Below are 22300 nucleotides of genomic sequence, written 5' to 3' on the forward strand. Positions count from 1 at the left end.
TCACATCTCTACTCCTCGCTCCAGGTTTGTGTGTGTTTAACCTCTGGAATTGCTGTTACCTGTTAAAAGCAGCGATTTCTTGGTTTGGTGGCACAGGTGGCACAGCTCTGCTGCCCTGGCCGTGCAGTGACCATCCCGTTTGCCACACCCCAGTGGCACCACATGGTTTAGATGTGGCTGCTGCTGGCCTCTGGGCCATTGCTCATGTGAAGGTGCCTGTCAGAGGCACTGAAACTTCTTAAATTCACTGCAAATCCACCGGGATCTTCCTTGGAAAACACACTGGGGCCGAGATGGGGGAGTTGGGATCAGGGGTGTGCTGTGGGTCTGGGGGTGGCTCAGAGCCCCTCACCTGGGGGTCAGGGGTGTGCTGTGGGTCTGGGGGCAGCGCGGGTCCCTCACCTGGGGGTCAGGGGGTGGCTCAGAGCCCCTCACCTGGGGGTCAGGGGGTGGCTCAGAGCCCCTCACCTGGGGGTCAGGGGTGTGCTGTGGGTCTGGGGGCGGCTCAGAGCCCCTCACTGGGGGTCAGGGGTGTGCTGTGGGTCTGGGGGTGGCTCAGAGCCCCTCACCTGGGGGTCAGGGGTGTGCTGTGGGTCTGGGGGCAGCGCGGGTCCCTCACCTGGGGGTCAGGGGGTGGCTCAGAGCCCCTCACCTGGGGGTCAGGGGGTGGCTCAGAGCCCCTCACCTGGGGGTCAGGGGTGTGCTGTGGGTCAGGGGGTGGCTCAGAGCCCCTCACCTGGGGGTCAGGGGGTGGCTCAGAGCCCCTCACCTGGGGGTCAGGGGTGTGCTGTGGGTCTGGGGGCAGCGCGGGTCCCTCACCTGGGGGCGGCTCTCACCTGCGGGGGCGCAGCGCCACCTGCCGGCCGCGCGCCCGCCCTCCCTGTCCCCTCCTTCCCTTCCTTTTCCCCTTCCCTTCCTTTTCCTCCTCTCCCCTTCCCCTCCTTTTCCTCCTTCCCTCTTAGCTTAATTTTCTCCTTTCCTTTTTCTTCCTTCCCCTACAGCCGTGTGAATTTCACTCCCCACTGGTGGCTTTGCCCAGGCCAGGGAGGCCGCAGGCAGCCCTGAAGGTCCTCAGTGTTGGGTTCTGGAGCTTTCTCTTCCTGCCCTGGTGCCCAGGTTGTGGCATTGTTGGGTTGGAAAGTCCCTTCAATATTAGGTCTAAATATAATAATTTTTAAGCTCAGATAAGGGGCAGAGCTTAGCATTGGTAGGAAAACCAGCTTTGAGGAGACTGGCTGTCATGCAGCCCAGGACCAGGATGATATTCCAGAGAGTCCATCTGTATTTGGGAACCATTCTTGAGGCCTTTTTGATGGACCACCAGCAAAAGCACTCCTACATTTTGTTGCAGGTGTAAGCTATTGTCTGCTAAAATTATTCTTTGAAATCAAAAGACCAAGGCAATCTGGGAAGCTTCTGAATCACAGTTAGTGGTAAAAGATCTTGGAAATGAGAAAAATTCCCCCAGAATTCCTGTAATTCCAGTAAGTTAAAAAACCCTAAAGGGAGGAACAGATAACTGACAGCTTTTTTTACATAATTATTATTATTTTTTTTTAAGTGAGAAGCTGATTTTTTTTTTAAGGGCTGTCATAGGAAATAAACAGCCAGTGCTGTGCCTTGCTCAGGTCAGTGGTTGGGGTTTGGGCAGGCACAGCTCAGGTCCTGTGTCCCTCTCCTGTGCCCTGCTGGCACTCCCTGAGCTGCAGGAGCAGCCTCGAGGCACATGAGGAGGATTCCAGCTGAGGATGTCTCAAACCAAGCAGCAGCGGGGCTTTTCTGGGACAGAAATTTTTGCTGAAATTTTGTGTCACTTTCTGCTCTGGGAGGGCCTCCTGCAGCCCCTGTGCCAAGCAGGGTGAGGCTGTGCAGCAGCAAGGTCACCGTGCAGCTGGGCAGAGCCTCCTGCCAAGTCTGGCCAGGTCGTGGTGGGAAAGAGATCAGGCCCTGATAAACAGGGACCAGCCTGGGAGGGGGGACACGGGAGCAGGGCTGCCACTGGCCCCTGCAGGGAGAGACAGAGGTACAGGAACTGCTGCAGGTTTATCCCCTAAGCTGGATTTCACTGCACCTCCCTGGAAATTATTAAAGAGCCTTAAAAATGCTGCTGAGAAATGAGGCTGCTCCTCTGAAATGCAGCTGTGCAGCTGGGGTGGTAACTTGAGTTTTAAACAGCAGCTTTGCAAGCAGCCAGCAGGGTCAAACATCTCCCCTGTGTTTTCTGTGGTGGCTGTGGGAGATGTGACCCTCTGAAGGGACAGCAGGGTAAGCAGGCAGCAGTGCAGTGCTTTGTGTCTGTGCTGGTGGCTGCACTGGCAGTGTCTCTCTGGAGCTTCACGGGGCTGTGGGTGCTGCAGTTGGGCGTGCTGGCCTCACATCTCATTTTCCAGCAGTCCTGGGCATTCACTGGGTTATTTCCAGGGGTCTGATAAGGTTTCTTACCCTGTCCCACTTCTCAAATTATGCTGAAATCAGTTGTGATAAAGGATTGCTATTCTTCATTGCCTGTCACTCAAGGAGCACATGAAGAAGCTAAAATCCTTGAGTAATGCTTGTAGCCCCATTGATGAGTCTGTGCCTTTTGGGGTGAGAACCATTCTGTGTGCTGCTCAAGCACTGGAGGTGTCTCTGTAAACTTCTTTAATGAAAAAAATGAATTTTTTAAGGTATGAAAACTTCTTTCAACATAAATAGGTATCTGCCTAATACCCTGCAGCAGTGTTCCTCACTAAGGTTTGGTTGTGTCTTTCAGCAATCAGGGAGGATGGCATGCCAGGAGGCAGAAACAAAAGCATTGGACCTGTCCAGGTGAGCACGTGTGGCTGTCCCTCGTGGTTCCCTTCAGCTTTTGGTCTCCTGGGCTGGGCTGGGCTCACAGCACAGCAGCAGCTCAGCCAGAGCTGAGGCTGGCTTGGTTGATCCTCCATCACCCCTGGCTGTGCCTGCTGCTGGCGTGGCAGGGCTCTGGCTCTGTCAGAAACACACCAGGAGCTGCAGACTGGGAAATAGAGCTGCGTGCTGCCCAGACACACGGACAGGCTCGCTGCACCCTGTCCTTTGTGAGCCACACAAGGACGTCTGTCCCTCCCTGAGTGCCAGTAAATCTCATCTGCCTGCTGCAATGCCTTCAGCTGTGGCAAGCAGGGCACCAGTAAATGTCTGTCTGATTGATGGCCCAGCTTGTCCAGAGATGCCTTGTAAAGAGTGAGGGAATTCAGCACAGCAGCTTGTGCCACAGCCTGAGGAATGATGGCCATTTCCAGCTTGCTCCTGGAAGAGAGGTCTTTTAAAAGTTTACTGTTTATTTTAGCAAAATAGAAATAACACTGAAAGCAGTTTCTGTGTGCCTGGGAAGGAGCCCTCAGCCCAGGCCAAAGCGTGAGGAGCCAAGCAAGCTCTGCCCTGCTGGGTAGTGTCAGACACAGCCTGCCAACCACACAAACCTCTTTCCTGCTGTTCACATTAAGGGACATACACAGAATTAAATAAAAAAAGATGACTCTAAATTTTTGTTGCATTTTCTCCATTAGTGGTGGAACATTTCTCCAGGAGCATGCCCAGTACTTTCTTGAAACTTTATATTACAGTGAACTCAATTTAAGAATTTTTACTCTATTTTAGCTTTGTATATGTTACTCTCTAGAACTGAAGTATTAGATGCTCAATTGCTACTTCAGGTGCCACCTGGTTCTTATCTGGAGGAAAATAGGGAGCACTGTCTCCCTGTAAATGCATTCCTGAATGATTTTATATGTGTCACCTTGTCTCTCTTGATTGCTTTATCAAAGCAGAGCCTGCCCCACCTCCTGTTTGCCATTCCCTCTGCCAGTCCTGAGTGATGTTCCCAATGCACTGGCCTCAATTACTGCCAGGTTTTTCAGGGTCTGACAGTGGCTGATTTACAGCTTGTTGCCATGTCCATCTGACATCATCTTTTCATGTCTCAGTTCCTGTCTGCTGTGCTACCCTCACTTGAAAGGTGCTGTGGAGGTCACCACGATTACCTGTAAATAGAATTTTCCCTGTGTGTTGTTAAATGCAGAGGAAGGAGGTGGTACCTGCAGGGGGTGGGAGGGTCAGCCCTGTTGGATGTGCCCACAAACAGAGGCTCTGCTGTTCTGTTCCCAACCATTGTGTCTTGCATTTGACAGATATCAGAGGAAGAGATTGAGAGAATTATGTCTGGGCAAGAATTTGAGGGAGAGGCAAACATGTCATGGAGCAACAACGGAGACAGTGACCATAGTTCCCCTGGAAATGGAGTTTCTGAGAGCAACCAGCCTTCACCTGTTTCTACTCCATCTTCAAGGTGGGAATGACCCCTGGAAGAATTTGGTGTTACAAGAATCTTGGATTTCTTTCCCTGAGTGATATTTGGGGTCAGTGTAGGGAAAACATGTGAGTGCATCTGTGTAAACTGGTCATGCAGCAGGTTCTTACTTCTCTGATTGTGTTCTAAGACAAACAGGAACCAGGTTGAAAATAATTGAATTGGGAAATGAGATGTTTGTGAGCAAAGGAAGGTAATCTTGAGTTAAAATTACATTTAAAATGTACCTCAGTTTGTATTGTTTGTGTTTTCTGCAGATCTTGAGAACTTGATCACCTTTCATTGCTCATTCTGCACAAGCTCTTTCTTTGCATTCTACTCAGATTCTGAAAAAAAACCCCATTTATGTTAGTAATTGGTGGTGTTATGTTAAAGTTGGCTGCTGTGAGTGCAGACCTCCTGATGCAGCCTTTGATTGCAAACACTGCCAGAATCTCAGACGTGGTCCCATCTACTTTCAGTTGCAGCTTAAGCTTGGCCTTGTTTGTGTTCACAGGCTGTGAGAGTACTTAATGTACAGTCCTAAATTCTGGCCCTGTGAGGAGGCCGGGGTGGAAAGGCTGGGCACAGGTGGGTTTTGGGTTTCTGCTTTGCTCCCTGAACAGCAGCTCAGCAGCAGCAGCTCCCAGATCTCCATCACGTGGAGCCAGTGCCCAGCCAGGCTGGGTGTGCAGTCACTGAACTCAGAGGCATTTCCATTCTGTTTGCTTTCCCTATTTCTGTTCGCATTTCTGGTGGAGCTGTACTGAATCAGGTGGAGTTTTGGGGTTGGACTGAAGAGCTTTTCCTTCTCCAGTAGGTCCGTGGAGCTGAACGGCTTCGCTGCACTCAGGGATCAGTACCTGGGCACGCCGGTGTCCACGCACTACCAGTACCTGCCGCACCTTTTCAGCTACTCGGCGCACTCGGCGCTGGTGGCGCCGCAGCCGCGCAGCCTGGAGCCGCAGTCGCAGGGCCTCATCAGCCAGCTGCTGTGTGCCGAGGACCTGGAGCCGCTCGGCACCCCCATGCTCATCGAGGACGGGTGCGTGTGGCAGGGACAGCCCCGGGGCCAGCAGCAAACCTGACCTGGGGCTGGGGCTGGGGCTGGGGCTGGGCTGCGTGGGCCTGGCAGGTGGGTGACCCCAAGGGCTGTGAGCACTCCCCTCAGCCCCTGCCCGGGCTGGGTGGGTGCTGACCAGCGTGGCTCCTGTCACCAGGTGACACCTAATTCCTTTGGCATTTGCCTTGTTTCCAAGTTCCCTGTCAGATGATGTCATTCAGTGTTTTTAATGGTTTTTTCTGCCTTTGTACTAACTGTGCCTGCAGGTACAAAGTGACTCAGGCAGAGCTGTTTGCGTTGCTGTGTCGTCTGGCGGATGAATTGCTTTTCAGGCAGATTGCTTGGATCAAGAAGCTGCCATTCTTCTGCGAGCTCTCCATCAAGGACTATACCTGCCTGCTCAGCTCTACGTGGCAGGAGCTGATCCTGCTCTCCTCGCTGACTGTTTACAGCAAGCAGATCTTTGGTGACCTTGCAGATGTCACCTCCAAGTACTCTCCCTCTGACGATGAGCTGCACAGGTGAGATGGGCGGAGCTCAGGGTGAGGCAGCGAGATCTGGGGATGAGGAGCATGGGAGCCCAACAGACAGATGTCCTGACCACCTCCTGGGACAGGTCACTGTACCTGTGGCCGTTGTCCCCTTCTGTTTTTTAGGGAACAGTTGTTCCAGGCTTAGAAAGCACATCATGGTTAGTCAGTGCTGGATCACAGCTCCCTTCTGCAGGGAGGGGCACAGTGATGTGTGGGGCTGTTTGAATTCCACGTAGCAATGCTGTTGTCCTCCAACAGAGCCTTACGAGCCACCTTTTTATGAGGAGGGTAAAACTGACACACAAGGAAGAAAGTCTTATTTAAAAACCCTTCCGGCCAGTGGAAAGGTTGTTCACATAGCTGATTGTCTGTATTATCAAAGTGTTCATTATTAATTGCTATTTCATTGTTTTGATTAGATAAATTTAAAGATGTTGCAACTTAGCTCTTGTTTTTTCCATGGTACAGACTATCTGATGCTCTGAGGAACCTGCCTTTCATTTATCATGTTGGTCAGGGTGTTGTTTTTTGGTTTGGATATTTTATTTTGTAGTCTTGGTGCCAGACGGATTCTTCTTTTGGTAGGAGAGTCCCAGTCTCACCATACTTTGGCATAACAGGTAGGATTTAGAGAAACTGCTGCCCATCCTCCCTTTAAACACCTGCCCTTTGCTCTCTGCCCTTGCTGGGCTCACGATGCTGCCAGAGTCGCCAGAGGATGTCTGATGAGCAGAGCTTTAAAATAGTGCTGTGGTCCTCGGCCATTGCAGTGTCTCATGGTTCTTGGGGGCTCCTTTGTGCATCTGTTGTGACAAGCAGAGGCGCTGGCTGGCTGAGCCCACGGCAGGGAGCAGGGAGCTGGCCCCAGGTGTCTCATTTCCTGGGACAGGTTGCTCTCTGGTGCTGCTCTGCACAGCCATTCATCGTGCATCTGGTGCAGCTCCTGCGAGGAGCACTGAGGGTCATAGAAAACCACAATGACACTTGTTCTTGCATTCAGCTGTCCTTTTGTTCCTGCTGTCCTGGTCAGAGCCTCACAAGAGAAGTGTTTGTTTCATTTAGAGTTTGTGATAAATACAAGCGAGAGGTAGGACAACGAGACAAAGGAGGAATCCTCGCCCTGCAGAAACCGGCAATTCAGAGCTGGTCGCCTTGAAGGTCCTTCAGAGAAGATCTGTGCACGTGGATGAAAATAGGTGTTCTTGGGAGAGGAATGCTTCTGCAGTCTCCTCTTGTGATTTAGCTTTTCAAGTGTCATTAATTGTCATTAGTAACCTGGGAGAATGCACACCCAAAAAGCCATTTAGTGGGAAGCTGTGCAGATGAGGGGACTGGAGCTGTGTTGCTCCCTCCCACTGGTCTTCATGGTCCTTCAGCCATGGCTTGACTGTCTCCAGCAGCAGTGGGATAGCTCACGGGTATCAGTCTCACTGCCCAAAGCACTCGTGGAATATCTGGTCACTTTAGACTTGAGAGGGGCCATTTTGGAGAGGTGTCCCATTTGTGGGTGCTCTCAAAGAGCCCCTGGCTCCTCTGGCATTGATCAGGAATGACTGCTGAGGGAACTTCATTAGAGTTCACATCTGGCTGGAGAAATGTCACTGAGCAGGGATGGTCTGGCACTTCAGGGTTAATTCCTGCTCTTACCAAAATGGCAAGAGCAGTGCTAAAGCATAGGTGACAAACAAAGGCGTAGAATGAGCTCCCCAGCTCCTTTGTTTTAATTGCTGCTAACAACTGGCTAAATGTTCTGTTTGCCTGCTAGATCAAATGTTTTCTTTTATTGTGCTGTTTTTCTGAAGATGAATATGAAATGAATAGACTCCTGACCTCCCCCAGCACTCCTGATAGCGCTTCCCTTCCCCCTCCTCCCCAGCTGATGCTGACAACTCCCAACCAGAAACTTGCCTGGTGTAAACTGTGAGGAAAAGTGTGTGGAGGAGTCAGTCCTCGAGAAGAAATAGGGCTGTGAAAAACAGAACAGCTTTGTTTGAAAGGGGGAGGAAAGTATGTGCAGAAAAGTAAGACAGTTCAACTGCAGGAATGAGAGAAGAGCTCTCCTGGATTTATGAAGTGATGAGTGGCTGGTAAAAATGTGCATGCTCTAAAAACAATTAAACCCCACAGATGACTGAGTGGTCTTTGTGCTCATTAACTTCTTGAGCTTTGCAATCTTGCACCTGCAAGATTTTTAATGTCAACTGGAGAGCAAGAAAACTTGTACAACTTTAGATTAGCCGACAAGGCTTTCATCGCTTACAATATTACTTTCTTGAAGAACTGACCTGGAGTTCAGACAGCTTGTTTTCACTTCACAGAGGTCAAACCCCACCATGCATTTTACAAATAACTTTGAAGTAAACAAACACACATGCCAAAATAAGGTATTATTCAGTGAAAAAGGTTCTATTTCTGTTCTATTCAGAGATGCCTTGCTGTCTGTGCTCTTATTCTTTGTGCTGCACAATGCCAGAGCACGCTGAAGCTTCCCGAAACACTTCTGTCCCACTTCTGAGCGCTTCTGCAATATGTGCCTGCTTTGAAGCTGGGGCTGTTGCTGTGAGATGTGTTCCCAAGAGGCTGTTCTGGCCCTGGGCAGGCATGGGATGGTCTGGAGGTGCTTGCAGACACCCACAGCCCTCCACAGCCTCCCACTCTGCTCTAGCCTGGTCCTTCCCCATGGTTTTTTCATGGTGCACATGTTGGGTATTTCTCCTGTGGCACCCTCCTCTTTAGCAGGTGGACCTCATTCTGCACCCACAAAATCTCCATCAGGCAATTTTCCAGGAGGTTTTGGCGTGTTCCCTGTGCATCAGTGTGCCCTGTGCTGCCCATCTCTGTCACTGGCTTTGCTGCAGATTCCTGGCTCTGTGAAACCTTCTCAGCTGTTAAAACAGGCTGATGGGCAACTGAATCACCAAGAGGGTTTTTTTCCTAAAAATTTCTGTAGATTGTGGACTCCCCATCCCTGAGCCAGACAGGGGCTCTGAGTAACATGGTCTAGTGGAGGGTGTCCCTGCCCTTGGCAAGAATATGGGACTGGATGAGCTTTGAGGTAATTTCCACCCAAATCATTCCATGATTCTATGATTCTGCATTTGTAACTGAGACATTCTCTTCCCTATTTTTGGTGCCAGCAGACTTCAGGCAGTTTTGATCACTTTTTTTAAAAAATTATCTTGCAAGGTGTTAAAATCTCTGAAGCTACTTTAATGAGCTTCATGCCTTCACTGTCCAGTCCGTGTGCTGATGTGGTGTCTGTCCTGCAGGTTCAGTGAAGAGGGGATGGAGGTGATGGAGCGCTTGATCTACCTCTTCCGCAAATTCAACCAGCTGAAGGTCAGCAACGAGGAGTACGCCTGCATGAAAGCCATCAACTTCCTAAACCAAGGTGAGGCAAAGAGGAGCTACCAGCCACACTTGCTCATTTTTATGCCTCAAAGGGTGAATTTTAAGACTGGTTCCTCTCTTTTTAGAGTTTTTCAGACTCGTTAAAATGTTTACATTCAGGATACATCCTTAGGTTTCTTAGCTGGGTTCCTACTTTTTAGGTTCTATACCTAAATCTGACTCTTCACAGTGAAAGGTAATCACGAATGAAGTATTTACATGCAGGCCATGAATTCTTCCTAGGAAGGGGCTCTATCCTCCTGTTGATTAAGCAGCATATTAAAGCTGGCAGTTCAGGCTTCTCCAACACCCTGGGCATTTCAAAATCCATGCAGAGACAAATGCTCAGTGAATAGTGTTCAGCTGTAATTTTGGAAATAAATGTCCCCCAAGTCTTTTGTACTGTGAAAGATAGTTGCAGTCTGTAAAAATGTGCTGCAGGCTCCCTCCTCCCCCGCTCATTTCCAGAGGGAGATAGTGCTGACACTTCAATCTGTGCCGGGCTGAGGTTCCGGTTTGCTTCCCTGGGCAGTTTCCTGACACTGGATAATGCACTTCTCGAGCTGTCTCCATTGTTTTCCAAAATGTATTTTCATTAACTTCCTGTCTTCTTTTATTTTTAGTTGAAGTTTGCAATTTTTTATGTGAAATACCTGAGACTTATTTTTAAAAGTCAGCTTTTGGGCAGTAGATCAATGCCTCTTCCGTCAGATGGTCTCCCAGCACCGAGCCCGCTCCGCAGCTTCCTCGCTGCTGTGCTGGATCCTCCCCAGGACCCGCCAGTGCCGCTGCTCACACTGCCAGTGGGACTTCCTGCCTGTCCCCTCTTCCTTTGTGTGTGTTGCCTGACACTGGCAAAGCTAAATTTAAATATGAGAACTTTACAAGTTTATAAAGCTCCTGTAACATAATTCATAAGCTGACGGGGAGGAATGTGATGATATCTTTAATTATAGAGCTGAGCACTGTCCTCAGCCAAGATGATACACCTAAAACCAATATGTTCCTGTCTGAGGAGGTGTTGCACTGATCTGCTGTGAGGACCAAACCCTGACATCTGACTCTGTTGTGCCAGGCAGGGATTTCAGTTTGCTGAGGCTGTTCTCTCCAAGAGCATTCACTGAGCTGCAGGTGAGCAGTGTAGGACATTAGCTGTTCTCTTCCCAGCCGTTTGTGGAGGGAAATTCTGGATCCAGACATACATATAAAGACACATCTGTGATGCAGGCACAGCAGGAGGGGAGATGGGAATTTTAGGATTGGTCTAAGCGGGTGCTGGAAGCCAGTCTCTAAAGCAGGGGCCCAGATCAGAGTGACAGAAATCTGTCTGTCTTGAGGAAGTGGCAGTAAGTTTGAGGCTGCTGCTCTTCCGAGATGTTTTTGTTGTGTTTTCATTGCTCTGATTGTATTCCTTTGCAGATATCAGGGGTCTGACCAACGCCTCCCAGCTGGAGCAGCTGAACAAGCGGTACTGGTACGTTTGCCAGGACTTCACAGAGTACAAATACCCCCACCAGCCAAACCGCTTCCCGGATTTAATGATGTGTTTGCCAGAGATCCGCTACATTGCAGGTAACTCTGAGTGCTTCTGAGAGATACTTACCTTACTGCAGTGAAATTCTTGTGGACTTTGGTCGAGGATGCTTGTGTGGGACCATTTCCTATCAGAGCTTCTGCCCATCTTTAAGCCCATCCCGTTGCCCTGAGCTCATCCAGTCTGAGGGGCTCTTGCCAAGGTGTCCTGGTGATGCTGGTGGGCACAGGGTTAGTCCCACTTGCAGAAGAGTTGCCTTGCTTCAACCTGACACCCTCTAAGTACATTGTTCAGTCTCCCTTTATTCTTCTTTCACTCCCAGATGGGGTGCAATTTGTCTCAAAAGGGTGTAATCTTGGTTTGAATAGTTATCTCATCAGAATTAGGGAGATCCCTGAGCAGAAAGTGATCAGCAGAGTTCAACCAGAGCAGTGTAACCCTCAGGGTTCCTCATCTGGACCTCAGAAATCTGCAGGTGAATTCTCAGCTGCAGTTGCATTGCTAATTAGATCTCCAAGGCCTAGTGTTACTAAAACTGTTCCTGAATGTTGTGGCAAAGGGAGATGCTTGCCTCCCTGTGTCAAGGCTTCATATGCTTCATCCTACTCTGTCATAATGAATTAGATAATAATCTCAGAGTAGCTCTCGTAATTTACTCATGTAGATCAACAAGGGGGTTTGAGGTGAGATGGGATTTAGCCTTTCTCACTTTCTATAAATACTTATCCATTGTGGAGAAATCATTTTCATCTGACTTTGCCCATTTATTTTGCTTTCTATTCAGTAAATAAATCATATTGTGTCCAAATGCATATCAAATGTCTGATGTAGCTGTGGGATGATTAACTGTTTCTGCGAAAGGTTCAAGGTAAAACCGTCTCCAGTGCTGCTGGCTTAGGTGTCTCTGAAATCTGATTCAGATGTGGCTGCTAATTCTGATTTCTTTCTTACCAGGAAAAATGGTGAATGTCCCTCTGGAGCAGCTGCCTCTCCTTTTTAAGGCCGTTCTACATTCCTGCAAGACGAGTGTGAGCAAAGAGTGAGCGCAGCTGGCCCCGGCCGGTGCCTTACGCTGAGCCTGGGGCCGGGCCCGGCTCACCCGGGAGAGGGGCAAAGGCCATCCAGGCAGGAGACAGGGCACTGCGCCTCCCTGCCCTCGTAGCAAGAATCTTTTTTGTTTGTTTTTTGTTTTTTAACTCGTTTTCCTATATATTTATTTCACGACAGAGTTGAATGTATGATCTTCAACACGATGCACATGGTTCTGTAAGAATGCAGCAGATGCATTCTCCAGCAGTTTACAGAATGTGAAGATGTTTAATGTTACAGTGTTTGTTAGGGTTAGTTCTTTTGTATTTGGGGCTGGGGACCGAGATGACTAAGACTACCTCAAGGAGAGAAGATGCTGTTCACGCACTGCTCTTTCCATGATTTGCATCCAAAGCATTTGTCACAGAGAGCAAATGTTGACAGAGCTGCTGGTATCCCAAAGGGATGACTTTGGAGAAGTGGGTGCTAGAGAAGTGCCAAGCTTTTTCTTTAATTATAAAAAGGCAGGAGTGGAGAAGGAGAAGTCTGTCTAGGCAGTTGGTTTCCTTTCCCCTGGCAGGTTCCAGATGCAAGTTTCCAGTGGGATGGCTGTGCTCTGAGGGGCTCCCTGGCCCTGGCCTGTTTGGGGAGCTGCAGGTGGGGTCTGTCCCAGCCCTTCCTGGCCAGCTGCCCTCTTACTATTGCCACACCACCTGCCAGTTTCTCTGAATTTGTTCCTGCAGTTCATAACAGGCTTCTGGCATTACACAAAGGTGCTTTTCTTGCTAGAGGATGGCAAGGACTTTATCATCACTTCCTTAAAATCCATTCTAGGTTTACAAAAGCAGGAAAAACCTACTTAGAGAAGAGGCAGGATTGCCCCTGTTAAATGTGTTCCTCCAACATGGTACCTGGCTCGTGAGACTTCGGCACTGCAGCAATCCCCATTTTGAGAGCAGTTAATGTATCCTGTGTTAAATGGGGCCTGTGTAGTGGGGTGAGGTACTCCAGTGTCCTCTGGCATGGCTTTCTCTGCTGGACTCAGGGAATGGGTGTTCCATAGTTATATCCTGCCAGCACTGCCCTGTTCCTTGTGAAATCCCAGGAAAAACTACATTACTGCTGTACTTGGTTACCTGTCATGTTCTAGGTGTTGCCAGGCTTGGATTTTCCATCTCACAGGCTCTCCACAGCTCCAGATGGAGAACTGATTGAGTGATTGCTAAGTGCTGATGTTTAGCTAAACTTGGGCATTCTCATGAGTGACCTCATGATTTCCTGCTCATGATGGGGAGGTTTGGATGAGATGCTCTTGATCTCATCTCCTTCATTAGGAATTAATATTCAAAGAATCTGTCACTCTCCTAGACAGCCTTGTCTGGGTTTCCTTCCCTGCATCCTTAGATATAAATCTGGCATTCACTTAGCAAAGTGGCTCCTTGATAAGTGTTTGAATGCTGATTTAAAAATACTTGTGGAAACAACTTTTGTTCCCTCAGGGTAGGAGGGACGAGTCACTACCTTCTTGTCTTTCCCGGTGGCAGCTGTGTGGCACAGAGCAAGCACAGCTCAGCAGGGCTGCAGCTGCTGTGCATGAATGTGATGGTGAGCAGGAGGAAAATCCCATTCCCCAAAGTTGTCCTTCCTTCCCTCCCTCCCTCCCTGCCTGGCCCAGCGGGTGCTGCTGGCGCAGCCCGAGGGGGGCTGTGCCCTGCTGCTCTGGCACGGCCCAGTCACACCACACCAGGGTGCTGCCTCACCACGGGCATCCTGCTTGGGCATCTCCCAGCTCAACGTTTCCCTCTTCTCAAAGTCCATAGCTGTTCATTGTTCATTATTTAAACAGGAGGTTACGGGTACCAGCTGCTGGGCACAGCAGCGGCTCAGCTCGGTGGAGCTTCGCACCCAAAGGTGGTTCCACAAATCTCATTTACTTTCTGACAGTACAATGAGACACGTGTGCATTCTCAGGAAAGCCTTCTGCATACAGCCAATACCTCACGTGTTCAGGGGAAGATTTTAGTGTATCTGTTTGTGAGTTAGAATGTATTTCTCAGCTTTTGAGTTTAATTTCCAAATAGCTTGATATGATCTTTTTATTACGGGTTATTTCTGGCTTGCTGTTCTATACACTCAAGGAATTGTTAAAATTGCATAGGAGTGATTTTATTCTACAGTTACTGAATTATTATAATCTGTTGATGAATAAGTGTTTTAATTAGTGTACATAAAAACAGTCATCTTGTTGCCAGCTACCCAACAAAAATAATCTATTGGGTAATCTGTGGTTTTCTAAAATAGCCTCCCAAAACTAATGCTGTACCAACAACAACCAAAAACCCAAATTCAGTTATGATGACAAACAGACGTGAATGTTCTATTTTCTGTTGTAGAAAGCAAATTTTACAAAAGGTTGATTGGCAGCAGTATCCGTTCCCAAATACACGTTTGCCATAGGGAGTAGAAAATCCTTCCTGAACTGACAGGTAAGGAAGCAGCAAACAGACCAGATGGAATCACGGGGCAGTCATTCCTGATATCTTCTGCACCAAGTCCTCGAATGACTTGTATTTTTTAAACAGGGTAATGTGAATGTGTTGCATTGCAAACTCAGGTATTATGAAAAGGTAGGAATGTAGCTAGAGACGTAGAGACGTTAGGTAGATGTATTTGTGAATTTGGTTTGAAGGACACCCTGGAAAGGTTGGAATTTTTGTTCCATTCTTCATGTAACATTCAGTTTACAGGGACTCATATTTTATTTGTGCTTAATGCTACTAGGGGGAAGTTCATTATCTTTGGTATCTATCTGCTCTTGCTTATCTGACCTTCTGTCATAGAGAAATCTATCAACAATAATAGTCTTTGGTAGAATTTTCTGCCATGACAAGTCAATTTTTATCCCCGATTTGAAAGATAGATTGGCTGGCTGACCCCCTCTTCTCCTTCAAAGTGTCTGTGCAGATAGAAAGCTGAAGAGTTACTTTTAATCCAAGCAGAGATTTGGGACATAAATTTGAAGTGCTCAGGAGAGGCTGCTGAGGAGCAGTGGGAAGGGTCCTGCTCTCGGGGCTCCATCCCAGGCGAATGCCAGACCCCAGGGCCTCGACAGAACCTTCTGGAAAGTGAGTGAGTTCTTCCCCTTCAGCTCAGGCTCCTGCCAGGGGCTGAGCCTTGACCCTCAGTGTGGCTGCTCTCACTTGCTGGGGGACCTTGGTGGCCCTGTCCCCAGCCATGCAAGGGCTCAAGTGGCTCTGCTGCTGTCCCTCCCCTGTGCCAGCAGGACCTGCCCTTGCTCCTCAGGCTTCTGCACAGACCCACAGCCACTTCAGGTAAAGGAGTGTAAGTCTTGTCCTTCAAACCAACTTAAAAAAAAAAAAAAAACAACACTTGAATTTCTTTTATCTTTACTACATTTTTTAAAAGGAAAAAAAGAAAAAAAAAAGATTCTCCTGTGAATGTGCTATTTCCCATTCATTCTTTCTTCTTTCTTGGTTTTGATTTGAAGCTATGAAGCCTAGTGTCTGTGAAAATGTTGTTATTTCTCAGGATAATAAGCGGCAATCATCCCTGCCACATGAAAGGCAGGAGAAAAGGGGAAACTTGGGGAACTAGTTAAAGTATGAAACTAATTTTTAAGTTGTAGATGAAGTGTAAATGAAGGGGAGTGCATAGCTATCAGTATCAAGCTGTGGTGTTTCTCTGGGTTCACAGTGTGTTGTTTCAATGCACAGAAGCTCAGGGATAAGTATTTAAAATGTGACCCAGAGAAACCCTAGTTTTGATGTTGCAACAGTTGCTTCTTTCCCAACTTGTCTGGAGGACCCTGGAGAGCTGAACAGAGCCCCATATGGGGATTTTGGGGGAAAAGCTTTGGTTTTGGCTGTGGGAAGTTTGCCTGCTGAAGGCTCAGACGTGGTGCAGTGGGCAGAGCATCCCAGAGGTGCACGGGGCTGTACGAGGCTGTGCCCTTGCACCACCCAGCAGTTGGGGACCAGCTCTGTCTGTGGGGCTCTGTTTCTGCATTCCCTCATAGCTAAATGTTAAATGTTTGACTTTGACTGTTCATGGAAAGGGGGAAACAGGAGTTTCTCACTGTGTCCCTGGCAGCCAGTTGCAGGACTCTGTACTCTGTTGCTTATGAATTCTTAATTTTCTTCAGTACAACTTTCTCACTGTGGTTGTAGGAACAGTCAGACAGCTGGAGAAGGGCACTGCTGTGTGACCACTGCTGTGGTTGGGTTACAGCTGCTATGAGTGTCCAAACAGCCACAGACAGGGCCAGCACTGAGAGTCAGCAAAAGTTTGAAGGGTGAAACCCCTCCCAGCACCCTCAGCCAGAGTCTGCAAATCTGAGTTTAAACCGGCCTTGCAAAAAGCTGGGGAGGCCAATCCAGGCAGTGTCTTTCCCTTGGAAAGAAAATAAAATTAAAAATAGCTCCAGTGAGCTGCCCTCTGACAAGTCTGTGAAAGAAGCAACATGGATCAGTGGAAGAAATGCCCCCAAGGGCAAAAAGAAACAGAAATTGAGACCAGATGACGATCAACCTTAACAAAGCCTTTTGTGATTCATTGTTTCTTTCAATTTATAAAATGTCTTGTAATAGTTGATAACATTATTGACTCAATTTCCATAACTAAACTACCTCGTGTGACATCCTGTTTATCATCTCAAAGGGATTGTGTGAAAAACTAAACACTGCCAGTGTCTGTTGCCAGTGAGGAGCAGGGGCTGTGATTGCTGGAGTTGTGTTTCCCTTCCCGTGGGCTGGGGTTGGCTCCTGTCACTGCTGTGTGTCCTGTGCTTGAGCTCCGCTGTCCCTCCCTGGGGACACTTTGGGTTTTGTGGGTACCCATGCAGCCAGAGGCCAGACTCCAGCTCAGTCCTGGTCAGAGGCTGCCTGTGTAACCCGGGAGCTGGCCGTGTGTCAGGTTTGCTGCTCGTGTCACCCCTTGCTGGTGTGAGGGACGTTTCCAAGAGGGTCAGTCCCAGTTGTTGGCTCCTTGGTGACGTTCCCAGGGATGGTTTCTCCCGTTCATTTTTCCCACAATCCCTTGTGTAAATCAGGGAAGCAGGATGTTGCCTCGGCATGACACACGGTGAGCATTGGCACGCTCGGAGCCGGGGCTGGGGCAGGAGGGCGTGCCTGGCCCGGTGTCACCGCGGGGCACGGGCACCGGGAGCTGCCCCCTCCCCGCAATGCGACCAAATGAATGTTTCTGCCGACTCCGCCCCTGCTCCGCTCTGGGACTTGACTACCTGTGGAAATGTGACCAATAAGTGTTGAATGCATGTTTAGTGAGTGTTTAGCTGTATGAACTAATAAATGTGAAATGTTCTGCACCGCTAGTGTCTCCAAGCTGTTTGTGCCTTCCCCTTTCGGTGGTGGCTCTCTCTCAGGGTGGCCCTGCCCTGCCTGATGCTGTGCTTCTGGAATGGGCTGTGGGTGTGGGCAAGGCCTTGGGGCTGCTGCGGTGGCTGGGAACTGGGATAAGGGCACTGTGCCACACGGCATTTATTCCCAGTGAGGGGGCCCTGAAGATTAGCAGTGGTGGGGCTCCTTGGGAGGTGGCAGAGGATGCTCTGTGCACGTGGGCTGCCAGGTGTGTCCTCACCTTCAAAGGAAGCTGGAGCCACGCAGAGGTGACGAGGCAGCCTCTCCCCTCAGCCCGCGCTCGCACGAGGCGCTGCCTGGAAAGCCAGGCTGAAGTTGGAAAAGTACCAGCACCTTTTAATTTTCAGCTCAACCCCTACTGACCACTGTATTTTGATTAGAGCTCTGCTTCCTTTTCATCTCGGTGCTCCGGCGGGTGACAACTGCCACAGCCCCGCGTGCGCGGCGCAATAGTTTATCACCGAAGGCCAGCGGCTCTATGAATTCAGAGCCAGCGCGGAACAAATCACGCTGTCACTAACGTCAAACTTGTTAACCTGATCTTTGGTGGATCACTAGTGTCAACATTGCATGGGACATACATTATCGGGCCCAAGGACTAAGGGAGATGTGTTTGTCAGGCTGCTCTGTCACAGTCCCACTCTTGACCTTCGCAAAGTAACTTTCAAGGGTAAGCTGCTTTCCTCTTGACAGGAGTGGCTGTTCCCAGGAGTGTGTCACCCCATGGGCACGGGCTGGGACAGGGCTGTGGGGTCAGCTGGGTCACCTCCCTGCAGCGGCGCAGTCAGTCCAGCAGTGGGTGAAAGATCTGCTGGGATGGTCCTGGGGGGCCTCTTCCAGAGCTGGGGAAGGTTCTCCATTGATGTCCACCCTGCCCATGTCTATTAGGAGCTCTCCCCATCTTGTCACCAATTGGTCCCACATCCCTCCTCATCCCTTTCCCCAGTCACAGTCTGTTTGGAGTTCACATCTGAAAACCAGAGTTCTGAGTGCAGCAGACTAGTGGGTCTCCATTGTCTGGTCCATCACAAGTCTCTCACATCTCAGTTTGCCAAGTGTGGGCACTTCCAATGGGGTTGGTTACCACTCCAGAGGTCAGACAAAGGACAGGTCACCATGGGTGGGCTGGTAAGACCATGGAGGGGAGCTGTGTGCTCCGGGTAAGCTCCTGTCCAAGCTTCTGGGGTCGGTTGGGATTTTCAGTACCTTTATTGGGTAGGGGATCCCCTCCCTGCAGCCTGCCATAAGTAGGAGGGGAGCAGTGCTGTGGGCTGGGTGCTGGGGGCCAGCAGGTTGGGGCTGTGTTGGAGAAGATGCCTCATGGCTGGGGGGACCCTGAGACGAATGCTGGGTCTGTGCTCCACATCACTGTCCTCATGGGCCGACCCTGCTAATCAGCTGTGAAAGAGAAAGCTGGAGAGAAATCCTTCTCTCTGCTAACCTCATCACAATAAAGATTCCTATAAAGAGCTCTTATCCTTGAAGAAAATGAGGCACATAAGCAGGAATAGTAAACAAAAGGCTGTCATTTTGACCCAGGAGTGCTTCATGTTGTTGGCAACTTCCAAGAGGAAACATAAAGAGAGGCTGCATCCAAGTCCCAATTATGCAGAACTATGTGACTGATATGTCAATGAGTCCCCCCGGGAGGAGACCACCAGCACTTCCCAGTGCTGCCTGCACAGCATCTGCACCCGCCGCCACGGCCAGGCCGCCCGCGCCCCGAGCGCAGGCGTGTGTGGCATCGGAAGAATGCGGGGGACAAGGTAATGTCATGGGGAACGCTATCGCCAACGTCCTCGCCGCACGCGCATTATCAGCGCGGGCCCTGGAGTCAGGGACTGCGGGCAGGCAGCGGCGTTTGGCAAACAGTAGTGCTGGCCACACCTGCTGCAGGCACGCTCCGGGAACGTGGCGCAGGCAGGAGGGCTGCCCCGCGCCGATAAGCTGAGTGGATGGAGATAAAATCCGAGCAGGAGATATGCTTTGCTGAGCATCAAGGCTAAGCACCAGCAAGGAGCCAAAGCACGCTGCGGCCCACTGCGGGTGGTGTGGATCCACGGGCTCCGGCTGCGCCGTGTCGTGAGGGAAGGAGATGGGACCAGGCAGATTCCAAACCAACAGCGGGAGCTTTGGTGACAGATGTGCCAGCGCTTGGGCCCATCGAGGGCACAGAGCTGTGCCGCTCCCATGGCCAGGACAGCCCTGCTCAGGGCAGCAGCTTTGGGGCCTGTCCCCAGCCCTGAACATCCCCTCCCCAGCACGTCCCGTGCTGCTAGAAGCCAGACCCACCTCATCCTTCCCTCCCAGGTGCTGTGGCTTCCAAAATGTCGCCTGTCTGTGCTTCCTCTCTGTCCCCAGGAACCCCTAAGACTGCTGGGAGCCAGCCCTACCTGGTGCCTGTGGAGCCACTCCAGCGTGGCCTTCCCAAATCCACCCTCAGAAATCCACCCTGACGGCACGGGCAGGCCCCGCCGGGCCGGGCCCACACGCTGGCCCTGACCGTGGCCGCTCGCCCGCTGCAGGAGCCAGGCCACAGCCTTGGCCAGGGCCCGCGCAGAGGAAAGTGCCCAAGGCCGGCAGGGACGTATTTACCCCCGAAAGCACCTTGCTGCAAAAATAGCAAGTGGCCGGTGTGAGGCCGGGGCTTCCCAGGGGAACAATGCCTGGCAGGAGGAAGCGGCCGCGGCCGGCCCGCGGCTCTGTCCCGCCTCGCGCGGCGCTGAGCCGCGAGCCGCTGTGTGCCGGCCGGCAGGGACCTTGAACCTGACACAGATTTATTTTCTCTGACATTGGCATCGCATCGGAACATCTGGCATGTGGCTGATAATTGCTGGGGATCAGGGCGGAAGCCACTCCAGGCCTGGCGCTTCTTCCAGAGCTCTGTTTTCATTAGTTTTTCTCCTCTCTTCAGCTGCAAAGCAAGGAAAAAACAAGCAGGGCTGTGCAGCCCTCACTCCCACTCCTCTCCCCTCAGCACCCGGCACTCACTGCTTCCCTCACTCTGCATGGGAATACTGCAGGGCACCTCACTGTCACACCGTGTCGGGGCTGTGCTGATACAGAGAGAGGACGAAGCTTTCCCTGAGCCAGGACTGTGGGTCCTACTGTTCCACCCTGGTTGCCAGCAGCCACTTGGCCAGAGCAGAGCTGTGGCACAGCCTTTGCTGGACTGGTGTGGGGCTCAAGGCAGCCACCCCTTCTCAAGGCTGTTGTCACTGTGGGATGAAGCAGAGAGCAGAACACTGTGCAAACATGTGGGGAGACACCGTGGTGATGGATGGATGGAGCATGGGGCTGGCAGTGAGAGCTGATCCCCTCTCTGGCAGGATGGGTTTCTCATGCAGCCTCTTGCCTTGGCACTTCAGTTCCTGTGTTGCACAGGGCAATTGGAAGCCGAGATCTGCCGGCACAGTGCCTGTGGGTAGTATGGAGCATGGCCGTGAAACATGGGGAATTACACATGGCAAAAACACAGCCAAGGCATGGCTACCTAGGCCCAGGAGGGGCGCTGGCTTTCGGTGAGTGCTGTTCTGGCAAATGAAGAGCTGCTGGCCACGGGTACTGTGAGCTCCAGGGACCTAGGACTGGGGCCCTGAGTGTGGAGGAGCCTCCTCCCATCCTCCCCTGCAGAGGAGACCTCTCAGGGCCAAGGAGGCTGTGGCTGCATCCCAGTGCTGGGTGGGTGAGGTGAGCTCGCGTTCCTCCCAGAGGTGTCCTGCCCCGTGCCCTCGGCCGCCTCCCTCCTGCCCTGAGCCATAAATCAGAGTGGCCGTGGGTGCTGCGGCACTCTGGTGCCCCCCACCTCCCTGCAGGGTCTCCCTCCCGGGGCACCTTATCTGCTGCAGGGGTTCCACTTATCTTCACTGTCACTTTCTAATGCTAGTTTATGGGCAGCGTTTTGTAGCTTAATTATGATGTTTTTCAGCATGGTCACGTGGCTCCAGAAGCCAATAAGGCACCGAAGTGGGTCCATCCTGGCTGAGCCTGGCCCCCATGGGGAGGAGATTGGCCGGTGTCCTGCCCGGGGCGGCGTGTGCGCAGCCAGAGCCCCAACACCTTCCCAAGAGACGCAGGTCCCCATAAATCCCCCACCCTGCCGTGGACAGGGCGCGGTACCCACAGCCCACGGAGCCTCCTCGGGTCGCAGCTCCTGGCCGGTGGCCGAGCGAGGCTCTCCCACCCGCCGGCCCCACGCGCAGCAGCCGTGCAGCCGCCTCGCGGTGAGTACGTGTCCGTGGGGGGAACCGGGTCCCCGTCCCGGCCATCTCCAAGCCACGGCCGCCATTCCCCGCCATGGTGGCAGCCAAGGCCGGAGCTGGCGATGCGGCAGGGCTTGACGAGGAAGCGGGAGTCGTGTGTGGGCCTCCGCTTCCCGTCCCATCCCCTCGGCGGGCGTGGGGATGGCGGTTCTGCAGATCACGGGCAGCAGAGCGAGGCCTCACCACAGCCTTGGCCCTGCGGCCGAGCTGCTGCTCGGAAGTGACAGATCGGGCTGCTGAGGGGCTCTGGGAGCCCAGCTGCCTGGGGGTCCCCCGTTACCCAAGGGTTGGGAGTTGCCCATTGGAGCACAGGCAGCCTCCACACCCTGGAGCGGGCATGGGAGGCATCCGGGACCCCTTGACTCCTGGGCTTGGCTGAGCCCATGTCCTGTCCCCATCCCACACTGGCAGGGATCACAGCCTTCAGCCCTGAGTTGCTTTTGTTTCTTGCAGTGTTTGCTCAGTTCCCCCAGCTCAGAGCCCCTCCTGGGCTCCTTTTGCAGGATGGCAGGTCCTGCTCCGTGGCCTGGCAGCTCCCCCCTGGAGCTCGTGGTGACTGTGGGGGCCCTGGCAGAGGGGCTGTGCCGGTGGTGGGAGCGCTCCTTCCCCGAGCCGAGCAGTGGCTGACCAGCGCTGCAGAGCACTCTGCTGCTATTCTTAGCCCGGGCTCCATTCCGGTGGCTCTGGAGTGATGCTCCACTGAGCCCATTTCCTGCTTGCTGCTCTCCCTGCCAGCACCGCTTCCTACCCGCTGCACCCGTGGGTGAACTGGGTGGGTTGAGAT

The 22300-nt window shown here is 51.6% G+C and overlaps 1 protein-coding gene across 5 annotated transcripts in view; it reads left to right on the forward strand.

The window, feature by feature from the left end:
* The window catches only part of NR6A1 (nuclear receptor subfamily 6 group A member 1), a 72357-nt gene extending 55155 nt beyond the window's left edge, over positions 1 to 17202 (forward strand). For 4 of the 5 annotated variants that reach the window (XM_050980809.1, XM_050980810.1, XM_050980812.1 and 1 more), the window contains 7 exons: positions 2753 to 2808; positions 4152 to 4309; positions 5127 to 5354; positions 5639 to 5893; positions 9175 to 9296; positions 10715 to 10867; positions 11784 to 17202. In XM_050980809.1, coding sequence (XP_050836766.1) covers positions 2753 to 2808; positions 4152 to 4309; positions 5127 to 5354; positions 5639 to 5893; positions 9175 to 9296; positions 10715 to 10867; positions 11784 to 11872 — 1061 coding nt within the window. In that variant the 3' untranslated portion in view covers positions 11873 to 17202. The remainder of the gene's footprint in view (positions 1 to 2752; positions 2809 to 4151; positions 4310 to 5126; positions 5355 to 5638; positions 5894 to 9174; positions 9297 to 10714; positions 10868 to 11783) is intronic. The other variant, XM_030231280.2, reaches the window with a different exon arrangement.
* The last annotated feature ends 5098 nt before the right edge of the window (positions 17203 to 22300 follow it).

The sequence above is a fragment of the Serinus canaria genome, chromosome 17, assembly GCF_022539315.1.
Source record: "Serinus canaria isolate serCan28SL12 chromosome 17, serCan2020, whole genome shotgun sequence".
NCBI lineage: Eukaryota > Metazoa > Chordata > Aves > Passeriformes > Fringillidae > Serinus > Serinus canaria.